Genomic DNA, 12,471 nt, shown 5'->3' with positions numbered 1-12,471 from the left:
AACTTCTCAGAAGCCAAACTCATCCTGAATGGGTAGGCATCCCTCCTTCCATGTCTTTCTAATTGTGTGACACATGCATTGTTAAAAAATATGCAATGGTCTGGAGAGATGACTCAAGTGATAGAGCACATGATCAGTGTGGACAAGGGCCAGTTTCAATTCCAGGAATTCTACCCCCAACCCCTAGCACTGAGCACCACTGGGTGTGGTCCAAAAACAATAACAAAAATATTCTTTGGAAGCTCAGGATGTGGTTCAGTGTCAGATCACATGGCTCACCTGTGTGAGGCCCTGGATTAAATCCCCAGGCCTGCTTCTCCCCCTCCCCAGGTTCAAAAGTCCCTTGGTATCCTGTGTCTATGGATTAGGGCAGGGAGGGAAGATGGAAAAGCCAAAGTCCACCTCACTAGGACAGGGGCTTCTGGGATGCCAGATAGGCAGTCTCAGTAACTTGGAGATGCAATGAAGAGGATAGATGGATCTGATTTGGCTCATGAGGGCCCAGGACTCTTCAATTGTATTCAAGGACCTGTCATGGGGAGTCAACTGGTGAAGATGTTACCAAGGAAAAGCACTGTGAGTTTGATGGCCGGAGGAGAAAAGGCAGAAGGCAGTCACACAGTAGAATGTTCATCTCCAAGCCAGCACTTGGCCCCAGTCAGCCGCCTCGACGGCAGCCAGAATCAACACATTCTCAGTCGTGCGTGTGGGGCTCAGGGCCTTAGGTAAACACAAGAGGCTCCTGTTCCTAGAGCTGGCTTCCTCTCGCAGCAGTTTGCTAGAAAGCCCAGCCCCTGGCCAGGCGCAGCCTCAGAACCTTAGTCGAACCCCACAGCTGGCCCCTGAGAGCTGGAGGAGAGAACAGGCGCCCAGTAGTCACTGCGTGATGGGGAGAAAGCTTCCTCCAGCCCATCAATGACGATGCCACAGGATGACGGGTGACCCTGATACTTAGTGTAAGAGGTATCATTCTGAGGTCTCCCCGCGCCTCCATGGAGCAGGGATGGCAGACAGATGAGGAAAGGGAAGGTGGTAAGGCAGGTGGTTTGCCCAAGGTGAAAGGTGACATTGCTGACAAACCAGCTGACACCCAGGCCAGTATAGAGAAGAGCTAACACTGAGAGAGGGATGAGCAGACTAGGACAGCAGCTCCAAATAGAAGCTCCTCACACGTACTAGATGGTTCCATCATATGTCAACATGTGCCAGCCCAAGCCATCAATGGCAACCTATGCCAGCCCATGCCAACCTATGCCAAGCTTGCTTCTAGGCCCGATCTGAGAGAACAGGGTGAAAATGAAGGTCATCAGCTTGCTGGTGATTTGCCCCAGCTGCAAAGGGGGACTCCTCAGAGTGACAAAGGACAGGTCCGATTTGCCAGGCAGTGCCAAACTTGCCAGGCGGTGCCAGTACCTGCCAGAAGGTGCCAGTACCTGTGCCAGTTGGGCGGTGCCAACCTGTGCCAGTTGGTACCAAGGAAACTCTGAGGGACAGAACAGCTGGAAGCAGCAGAGAATAGAGATGGCCTTATCCTCGTCCTGGCTCCGCCTCTAGCTGCCAGCTAGGTACATTGGTTTTTATTTTCTTGGATGCCCCTTTCCTCTTTGCCCGGGGGACGGAAATTGATTTTGAAGACGATAAAGAAACTAAAACGGCTGGCAGAGTGGGCTCCACTGTGGGTTCCCTCCCCCAGTCTGGAGTTGATTTCCTCATTCACTGAGTGAACAGTAACCTGCAGCCACTGCCCCCAACACCCGCCCGCATCTCCCCTCACCCCCCTCTCCTAACAGGGGCAGCCAACCCCAAACAGGGGCTCTTTGAGGGGCTCTGTGAAAGAGCTGCTTGTGCAGCTGGATGGCAGCCCCGGACCAGCACCTCCCACTTCCGGCCTATATGTGGCTCTGCCCACTGGGCCAGGGGCAGCAGCTCCCCGCCCTCCTCTCAGCTGTGCCCCCTCTCAGCCACCTAAGCCGTGGGCGCTCCTCTTCCAGTATCCATGTTTCATTTCTTTCCTTTCTTTTTCTTTTTTTGTCGTTGCTTTGTGCTGAGGGACACACACTTGGTGGCAGCACTGGGGTTCAGCACAGCAGGACCAGGGGTGGGGGTGGTACTGGGGATTGAACTTGAGGCTTCAGTAAAATGCTCTGAATGTGCAATGAGGGGACATCAATCCCAAAGCAAGTGTGTCAGGGTGTTTTTGGCAGAGCTCAGTCTCGGTGCACTCCTGGGGCCAAAGGGCGGTTGCAGGTGGAAGACCTTTAGCGATGGGCCCTGCTCTAGAATGTGTGCACCCCGTCTTTTGAGCTGCTGGCTTGCTGCTGTTTAAGCTCTTCCTCCCCATTTCTGTGTCTCTACTGAGCACCTGGAGCTGCATGGGAAGGACCTGCAAGGCTGCATCGCTGGTTCCACCTTGTGGGGTTATGAGGAGCATGACGTCACTACATGGCTGATACAAGGCTCGCAAGTGTTCATCATGAAACTCTGTCACACAGCTCGTTCCCACCTCCGTGAAGCAAGCAGACAGACAGCGGCTGTCTGTCAGGGCCTCTCCTGCAGCTGGACAGGGCAGCTTGCTTGCTGTCCCCCAAATACTGCTGCTTTGTGGAAGGCTGTGAGCTGTAGGTACTAGCAGGAGAGTAAATGCAAAGAAAGGATCTCTCTGAACTTCCTGCTCTGCCCATATCATAAACCTCTTTCCAGGTGATTTTCTGAGATAAATGGGCCCTTGTCCACGAGGAGATCACAGGTGGAGGCCACACCCAGATGGGTAAGTGACATACTACCCTAAGGCCCCAGTCACCTTCCCTGGATATCAGCCTCTCCCAGGAGGCCCATGTCTTTTTCCCTTTCACTATCAGGATGGGATTTATTTCTCAATTCTCAACCACTCACTCGCACTGACTCATTTTCCCAGGGTAGTGCCTAAGAGAGGCAGATGTTCATGTCTGTCTGTTTATGTTCTTATTACTGAAGTTTCAGCTAAGAATTCTGAGGAAAAAAGAATTTGTTCTAGGGCTGGAGCCATAGTACAGCGGGTAGGGCTTTTGCCTGGCACACGGCCAACCCGGGTTCGATTCCCAGCATCCCATATGGTCCCCTGAGCACCACTAGGAGTAATTCCTGAGTGAAAAGCCAGGAGTGATCCCTGTGCATTGCCGGGTCTGACCCAAAAAAGCCAAAAAGAAAATAAATAAAAGGACTTGTTCTTTCCTGCATGGTAACATTCAAGTAAGATTGTTTCCAGAATCCTGGGTCATTCAACAGAAACACTGGAGATTTGAACAGAGGCTTCTCTGGGAGAAGCTGAGTGTCAGCATATGGCATCGTGGCCTTCCTTGAGGGACTCAGATCTGTGGCAGAAATGTTGCCGTCCAGGACGTGGATGGAGTGAGGGAGCCCAACCTGTCCTGCATAGCACTGGAGTTGTGGCTTCTCTGTGAGGGCAGCACAGACCGGCCAGGCTGATAAAGCTGAGCCACATCATCAGGAATGTTCTCTCTGCATCGTCCTCAAACACACACGTCACCCAGTCACGCCACTTCTCTAAGCACAAACTTTTCTCACAATCTCCGCCTTTGAAAACCTGACCTCTGATAGGTGCCCAACGGACGCCTTCTTATCCATTTATCCATCGGCTGAATGCCTCTGTATTTGAATCGGACTTCCTGCTGTGGATACCAGGGAGAACAGGGAGCCCAGCACTGAGACGCATCTCAGGCAGACCCACAACTACAGACAATGGTGTGATGGGGCCAAGCCAGAAGCATAGACAAACATCCCGTACTGGGGGCAAAAGCACTCGACCTGCTGGGTGGGCTATGGCTATGTGAGTCACAGGGATCAAGACACCTCAATAGGAGACAATCACAAAGGAGATGAAACTGGTCAATGGGAGAGAAAGTGGGTGGAGGCTGATGGTGGGTGTCAGGAAGTGACACGGACTCAGGATGGGAGGAGGAGGAGGAGAACACAGGCAGAGCGGGACTGAGGGCAGCGGGTGCAAAGGCCAGTGTCCAGGGCTGAACCTGATGGCGATGAGTTTCCTGGCTTTGAGGAACAATAGGAATGGCCTGTGTCTCAGGAACCACAGGAGTGACATGTGTCTGAGGGATAAAAGAATGACAAGTGTCTGAGGAACCGTAAGGATATCATGAGTCCGAGTATCCCGTCTGTGAGGACCCCACGGAATGTACTGTGTCAAGAGTGACGCAAGGGGTACGGTGGGCATGAGCAGAATGTGATTAGAGCATAAACCAAGTGGTACTGTTGGCTTTGTTCAATCAGTGTTTTAAGGTGACAATATCCTTATTAGTTTGGGGGCCACACCCAGCAATGCTCAGCAATCACTTCTGGTGGGGCTCAGAAGACCATTTCGGGTGCTGGGGATCGAACCTGGGTTGGCCACAAGCAAGACAAGACTTGCCTTGACCATTGTCCTGTCTCTCTGGCCCCTGTAACAATATTCTTGGTTGAAGAAAATGATTCATAAACATACTTCGGAATTGTATTAAAAATATATTTATATTTTAAAAGTTGCTTCCTGCTTAAAAGAAAAAAAAAAAGAGCCATCTGAGGTACAGTCCTGACCAGAGATGGTCCTCGCTGGGTCTTCTGAAGTCAGAGGGGAGACAGCTCTGAAGGCACACAGTGGGCCCGCTGCAGTGGGTGTCCTCCGGGTCTCTTCTGGCCACTGTGGGCAAGCTTCAGAGAGGCCAGAGACAGAGGACCTGGTGCCAAGGGAGTGTCTGGGCTCCAGAAACTTCTCCCTCTGTAATGTCCGCTCTATTGGATCATGGGTTCTGCTTAGGCTCTCGTGCCCTGAGGATAAGCGATGACAATTCCCCCATGTCCCCTGCAGAAGAGCAGGTCCCCGTCACCCAGCTGCAGAGCCGACAGACAAGGCTGTGTCCCAGGCTGCCGCTCTACTGTTCCTCCGCCCAGCTTTGGCGTCTCTGCAAAGCCACAGGAGTCAGCAGCTACTCTCTGCCACGCCTTTACCCTCTGGGCCGTGGGCTGCAGGGTCTGCGGAACTCCTGTCCGTGCTCATGGATCCATTTGTTGGCCACTGGGAGTGGGTGGGAGGAGAAAGAGCAGGTCAGCAGGGCGGACAGAGGCCTCGCTCATGGGTGTCCCTGAATGCTGAGCCCCAGGCTCGCACTGCAGCCTTGGGCCAGCCCACTTCCGGCAGCAGACACTGTCTTCCAGGGGACGACGTGCCCAGCGGGCCCTTTCCCCTCCTGACTAACCTTTGCACACCTGGAGTACTAAGGCCCCTTCTCCCTTCATTCCCGTAGTTCTGAATAGCGCCACCCTATGGTGCCATTCCAGAAAAAAAATCTCAGCATGCAGGCTCCTCTCCAACTTATCCTCCTGTTTGGGGGCCACACCAGCAGCACCCAGGGCTTACTCCCGCTCAGAAGATCATAGGCAGTGCCAGGGATCAGGGATCAAACCAGGCAAGTGACTTTTTTTCAGTGACTTAAAATAAGGGCCTTAACCTTTGAATTATCTCCCAAGTATCTAGAAATAGGTTTTTAACAGCCTTTCTTCTTTCTTTTTTTTTTTTCCTGCATTCAAAGCTAGGTGCTCTTGGGGCTGAAGAGATATAGTACAGCGGGTTGGGTGTTTCCCTTGAAAGAGGCTGACCAGGGTTCGATTCCCGGCATTCCAAATGGTATGTAATTTCTGGGTGCAGAGCTAGGAATAACCCCTGAGCATAAGCCAGGTGTGACCGAAAAGGCCCAAAACAAACCAACAAAAACCCCCAAAGCGAAGTGCTCTGGGACAAACCTGCCACGGGCACATTCCCTGCTTGTTTGTCTCCTCTTTGAGGAGAAATAGACACCAAGTGGTTCTGGTCACTGGCACCGACAGGCTGATGAAGGGGTAACGGTCTCCTCGGGCTGGAGGGCTGCAGCTTGGCTCACGAATCGAGGTCTGCCAGGACACTACACTATGAGGACAGCTGCCCTGTCACAGGAGCTCTGCCCTTAATGCTCCCCCCGCCACCCCCAAATCAGCTGGGGGCACGAGCAGCTCATCTCCACAGGCCCTTGAGGCTTTGAGACCAGAAGTGTGAGTTTCCATCCACCTGGTCTTTCACCTTCCTCGGGACACCTCCCCTTCTCCCCACCCAGAAAGGCCAGCTCACCCCACTTGTCTCCCACCAGGACCGGACAGCCGGCGTGGAGCGTGTCCTCATCCCCTTCACCACTCCTGTGCAGGTTCCACCAAAATAACGCAGCGTTCTGCAAACAAACACACCGGGCTGTGACTGTCCATCTTCCTGTGAGAACCAGCAGCTAACGCTCTCCTCCACATCCTCGGGCACCCCGTGAGACTCCGTCCCTCCGGGCACAGCACAGCATGGGCAAAGGAGAGGCCTCAGGGCAGCTGCCCCCAGGAGAGACAGGAAGGCGGGCAGCAGGCCCTCAGGGCTCAAACAAAGAATCAGGCACAAGTAACGCAGGCGGGTCAACGAGACTGCATGCTTTGAGGGCGGCAAGTGGGGGGACTCGCTTTGACTGTTCCCCTCTCCCCAAGGAACGAGGCTGCCAGGGGCCTGGTTCTGCACACTCAGAGCCACAGTGGGGAGCAGCGCCCCACTCACCTTCACCACGGGCACGCTCAAGTTGGCATAGATGAAGGCCGTGGCTCCTCCCGCTTCCACGGAACTCAGCTGCCAGAGGAAGAGATAGAAATGAAGGAGCCCCGGAGGCACCCCCTGTCCCCCCACTGCCAGCATCACTTCATCCTCTGTTTCTGCACTGGGCGGGGGATTTGGAGGCACAAGCAGTGTGGAAGCTAAGGGAGCCTGCCCGGGGCGCCGGGTCTGTGCCCAGGGCCACGGGAAGGGGGGAGTCCCTCTTCCACTCCTCTCCCAACCCACCTCCCTACTGCCTTCCATGTCACCCCAGATCCTGGACTAGCCACTGCAGACTGCAGACGGTGACACTGTTGTCCCCCCACCCCCTACACCCTGTTGGAGATGGCGCCCTCCGGTGTGTTCTTTGTACATCCTGTGGGGCTGAACAACACTGCCTAAAATTCAAAACATTCCTGGGATTTCTGGGCAGAGTATCATCAAATCCAGATTTTAAAATGCTTTGAAAGCCGTAGATCAAAAAGTGTATATATGTACACACACACACACACACACACACACACACACACACACGGGCCAGAGCGATAGCATAGCGGGTAGGGCGTTTGCCTTGCACAAGGCCGACCTGGGTTCGATTCCTCTGCCCCTCTCAGAGAGTCTGGCAAGCTACTGAGAGTATTCCACCCGCACAACAAAGCCTGGTAAGCTACCCGTGACGTATTCAATATGCCAAAAACAGTAAGAAGTCTCACAATGGAGACGTTACTAGTGCTTGCTCAAGAAAATCGATGAACAATGGAAGGACAGTGCTACAGTGCTGAAAATAAATGAAAATAAATTAACTAATTTATACCCTTAGAAGGAAGCCCCAGTTCCTCCCAAGCAAGACTCACATAGATCATAAACGTTGCGACTCGGTTTCCAGACTTCATTCTATACAGCGGGCTGGTGGGTGACTAGGATTAGAAATAAAACATCATTTTTATGCTAACGGCACCTAATTGGCAGCCAGGGTTCCACCACACTACAGAGAAGAGGAAAATGGGGTTTCAGATGGGAGATAAGTTCAATCACAGCTGATGGGGTAAGGGGTGCTAGGGCACAGCTGCACGCAGGAAGGCAGCGCCCCACCGGAGGCACGGGCCTGGACCCTGACTTTAATTTACTGTTTTTTCCCTGTGTGTTTGAGGGGCACTCCGGGCAGTGCTTGGGAGCTACTCCTAGAATGGGGTTTGCTGCTGGAGCCGGGAGTGGAGCCTGTCCCCGCGTGCATCACGCCTCCAGACCCCGCCGCCTCCCAGCCCCAGCTGTGATGTTGATGAGGAATGATTTCTCACCTTCTTTATGTTAGGATTCATACTTTGGTATACTAGGAACTCTTGGCCTGTCCTATAGTCACAAAGATTGTATGCTTCTCATGATAAACTTTCAGTACCGGTATTGCAAACCTTAATGCCCCAAACGGGAGAGACATAGAGAGAGACAGAGACAGAAACAGAGACAGAGAGAAAGAAGGAAAGTGCCTGCCAAAGAGGCAGGCTGGGGGTAAGGTGCTGGGAGGGAACCTGGGGACACTGGTGGTGGGAAATGTACACTGGCAGGGTGATGGGTGTTGGAACACAGTATGACTAAAACCTGACTATGATTGACTTTATAACTCTCTATCTCACAGTAACTAAACAAAACAAAAGGTAAAGGTAAAGGTAAAGGCCCTCCCGTTGATCGTCGATTTGCTCGAGCGGGCCCAGTAACGTCTCCATTGGAGACTTTGTTGTTACTGTGTCTGGCATATCGAATACTCTCGGTAGCTTGCTGGGCTCTCTGAGAGGGGAGGAGGAATCGAACTCGGGTCGGCCATCTTGGCCGCTTGTAAGGCGAACGCCCTACCCGCTGTGCTAACAAAACAAAAACAACACACAATGAAAATAAATGAACTAAATTAAATTTTGAAACGATTACATGTGGGCTGGAGCAATAGCACAGTGGGTATAGCGTTTGCCTTGGAAGTGGCCAGCCCGGGTTCGATTCCCAGCATCCCATATGGTCCCCTGAGCACAGCCAGGGATAATTCCTGAGTGTAGAGCCAGGAGTAACCCCTGAACATCACCAGATGTGACCCAAAAAGAAAAAAAAAAGATTATATGTTTCCTTCTAACAGCTGTATAGTCATATTTAATATTTAAGCCTATGAGTCTTTTCATATAATTGTTTATATGTTCTGAGGCAAGGATATAAACTGTTCATTTTGCAGACAGATATCCAACTGTATACAATTTTAGCACCGTTTGTGGAAAAGACTGCTTTCTTCTCTCATTAAATTTCCTTAGAACTTAAAAAAATAGTTTGTCTGTTTTGGGGTCACAGCTGGCAATGCTCTGGGCTCAATCCTGGTGGCGTTTGGGAAGACCATGTGGGATGTCGGTGATCAAACCAGCGTTGGCCACAGGCAAAGTAACAGCCCTTCCCACTGGCCAATATATTGCTTTGACCCCTGCAACTTTTTTTCTTTTCTCTTTCCTTTTTCAGACCATGCTTGGCAGTGCTCAGGCCTTACTCCTGGATCTGCACTCAAACATCACTTCTGGCAGTGCTCAGGGGGCCACATGGGCTGGGCAAGGCAAGTGCCCTACCCACTGGACTATCCAACTCCAGTACTTTTTCTCCCCCCAAAATCATCTGTCCATACACGTGTGGGTTTCTTTCTGCACTTGGAAATGCCTCTTTGACCTATGTGTTTATCTTACACCACACGCCGATTACTACAGCTCTGTGCTATGTTTGAAATCAGGGAGTGTGTGTCCTCTAACTTTATTCTTTTACAAAACTCTTTGCTGCTCTATATTCTTTTTATTGATATTTTAGGTTTAACTGTTGGGGCTAGACTGAGCTGTCAGGATGAGCCCATGTAGACTGTACCACACAATGGGCAGGAACATAGAGATCCATGAAAATGGGCACGATTTCTCATGCATCCTGACTGGTTTGGACAAAGCTGAATATCAATGTCCTTTAAGCTGCCTTCAATAAATAATTTCATAAATTTCAGGATATTGAATCAATTTTTCCTCTTCTCACAGAAGCCCAGGCTGACCTTTAACATGTAGATTCCAGGCTCTGGCCCAGCCTAGTCTTTGGGATACAAATTTCAAATACTTGTAGCCCACCCAGGAAAGGTTTCAGTTTAGGTTGTGCAGCTCTTTCCTTAGGCCAAAATGCACAGGCCTGCAGACTCCAGAAAACAATACATGCTTTGCCTGCCTCAGTGTTCTTTCTGTAACTTCTTTTGATGACATCACTCTATTGAGCCCTTTAGAGTATGAACAGTAGGACAGTAATAAATAAACGGAGATTTCGGGGCTCTTTACCTTTGTCACAGGGTCTGAGAGAACCTGGACCCTCCATGACATAAATTTTTCTCTCGTTCCTTGTCTCAGCATCTCCAACTGAACGAATATTCACACAACATTTAACCAATCTATTTCTACGAAAAAATCCCAAGTCTATAATTCTCATAAAGTTTGAGCTGAATCTTTGGCCAATTTTGAGGAAATACTAAAGTTTTTATATTAATATTTATATATTAAATATTAATATATAAATTTTAATATATAAATGGCACTCAGCATTTGAGTGGCACTATGAGTGGCACTCAGCAGTACCTGGAGCCCAGTGCCACTCCTTTCAGCACTGAGCAAAGGGTGCCAGTGCTGGAACTCAGGACTCACACTTGCTAGACATGAATTTACCTTCAAGCCACAACTCCTGCCCAAGGTTACCTTTTTAATCCCCAAAAAAGTATTTACAGGGGCTGGAGAAATAGTACAATGAATACAGTGCCTGCTTTACATGTGGCTGACCCAGTTCAATCCCTGGCACCCCACAGGGTCCCTTGAGCTCTGCCAGGAGTGATCCCTGAGCACAGAGCCAGGAGTAAGCCCTGAGCAATGCTGGGTGTGACTCCAAAACAAAACGTATTTTCTGAATAGCCATCGACAAAGATAGAGATGGTGAGAGAAGAAGAAAGAGGGAGAAAAGGCTGCCAGGAAACTAGAGAAATTCCAGCACAGTCTTCTCATAGTCGTCTCCCCTCTAACCAGTTTCTGAGAGTGGGGCAGAGGCCCAGGAGATGTGTGGGCAACAACTGGCTTACAACCATGGCTTTTGAATTTGTTGCTTTCTGGAACAATCAACTCCTTTCTAAGATGTCACTTATAAGAGCTCCGCCTCAGAGAAATATACAACACCCTAGTTCCCTCCCAAGGGGAGAGCCTGGGCCCCACTGTTACCGTCGCGTGGTCGAAGTGAGGTTCATAGTGCCCCCCGATTCCATAGTTGACCACCTGAAGATACTCGGCATAGGGAGGCTGCACATCGAGGCCTGTGAGGGCAGCGATACGGTGGTCAAGAGTCACCAGCACTGGGTCAACTGTGTCCTTCAGCCAAGCACTGAAACACATCACAGGGTGCGGGGTCAGAGGAAGGAGGCCAGCAGAGACTCATGCATGTGAATAAATGAATGATCTCAACTGTAGGCAGAAAGCAGGAAGGAAGGAAGGGAGGGAGGGAGGGAGGGACGGAGGGAGGGAGGGAGGGACGGAGGGAGGAAGGGAGGGAAGAAAGGAAGGAAGGAAGGAAAGAAAAAGGAAGGAAGGAAGGAAGGAAGGAAGGAAGGAAGGAGGGAGGGAGGGAGGGAGGGAGGGAGGGAGGGAGGGAGGGAAGGAAGGGAAGGTGGGAGGGATGGAGGGAGGGAGGGAGGGTGGAAGGGAGGGGGAAGAAGGGAGGGAGGGAGGGAAGGAAGGAAGGGAGGGTGGGAGGGATGGAGGGAGGGAGGGAGGGTGGAAGGGAGGGGGAAGAAGGGAGGGAGGGAGGGATGGAGGGAGGGAGGGAGGGAGGGAGGGAGGGAGGGAGGGAACGGAAAGAGGGAACAATGAGGATGGACAAGATGATAACCATGAATGTGCTTTAACTTGTGTGTTTCTCAGATCAAATCTGCCCTGTGTCCGCCCTCTTTCTGAACATTCTCACTTTCACTTATGCAATATGCTCAATACCTGCTGAAGGCCACACCCAGTGCACGAATCCTGCAGAGAGTGCTTACCAAGCACTGAGAGGTAAGGGGGACTGAGAGAAACTCAAAGAAGCCAATTTTTAGAGACATCTCGCCCAAGGAAGTGGAGTGAATTTGGAAAACTTTTGATCGAGAGTAAGAAGACCAGTTCCCAATCCTTATCACAGGATTAAACTTTTAACCTTTCTAAAGTTCACTGTGTTCATTTGCAAAATGGGGATGACTGCAGTAATCTACCTCATAGACCTGTGAAGACCATGACACACAATGCCTCTGAAAGTGCTTTGCAAGCAATGTGTCAGCATTTGCCATAGAGCCTAGAAAGATCTCTGCAATTCTGACAAATGAGCACAGGCCAAAGGTCCAAGAGCTGGGTTCAGTCTCTTTTCCTGGATGTCTTGTGGCGGTCCCCACAGAAAGGACAGAATCAGAAGAGAGATTCCACAGAAAGGAGAGTGTTCCCCATGGAAAGAGAGCGAGCCTCTTGGAGCTCTGAATTAAGAGCTCAGCCTGGTGGGAAGTGCAGACCGCTGCTTTGCTCCATAAGAAAGAAGCAACTCATTCATTCTTGCACAGGTGCACACAAGCTGTGTCTGTCAGGTTGATAGAAATTCCCTAGACAAGAAAGCAACAGTGTTCTTAGAGCTCATAAGAGAGTAACACATTCAAATCAAGGTGGTATAAAAAATGAGAAACAGCCTTTACATTTGCTTTAAGGTTCTGGGGAGCACAGAAGGTGTTCAGTCTGCCCAGGTCAGTCACTAAGATGAAGTCTTGGGGACCAAATGCTGAAGGGTTC

At 50.9% G+C, this 12,471-nt stretch overlaps 1 protein-coding gene across 1 annotated transcript in view; it reads right to left on the bottom strand.

Annotated features, from left to right (window-relative positions):
• Nucleotides 1–4,979: 4,979 nt before the first annotated feature.
• The window catches only part of P4HA3 (prolyl 4-hydroxylase subunit alpha 3), a 43,721-nt gene continuing 36,229 nt past the window's right edge, over nucleotides 4,980–12,471 (bottom strand). Inside the window, exons 9-13 of the mRNA XM_056116098.1 lie at nucleotides 10,891–11,050; nucleotides 7,498–7,560; nucleotides 6,611–6,679; nucleotides 6,152–6,248; nucleotides 4,980–5,065 (exon numbers count right to left, since the gene is read on the bottom strand). Coding sequence (XP_055972073.1) covers nucleotides 4,995–5,065; nucleotides 6,152–6,248; nucleotides 6,611–6,679; nucleotides 7,498–7,560; nucleotides 10,891–11,050 — 460 coding nt within the window. The 3' untranslated portion in view covers nucleotides 4,980–4,994. The remainder of the gene's footprint in view (nucleotides 5,066–6,151; nucleotides 6,249–6,610; nucleotides 6,680–7,497; nucleotides 7,561–10,890; nucleotides 11,051–12,471) is intronic.

The sequence above is a fragment of the Sorex fumeus genome, unplaced genomic scaffold, assembly GCF_029834395.1.
Source record: "Sorex fumeus unplaced genomic scaffold, SorFum_2.1 ptg000030l, whole genome shotgun sequence".
Lineage (NCBI taxonomy): Eukaryota > Metazoa > Chordata > Mammalia > Eulipotyphla > Soricidae > Sorex > Sorex fumeus.
Note: the sequence above shows the minus strand (reverse complement) of the source record. Positions and strands in the feature narration are given on the sequence as shown.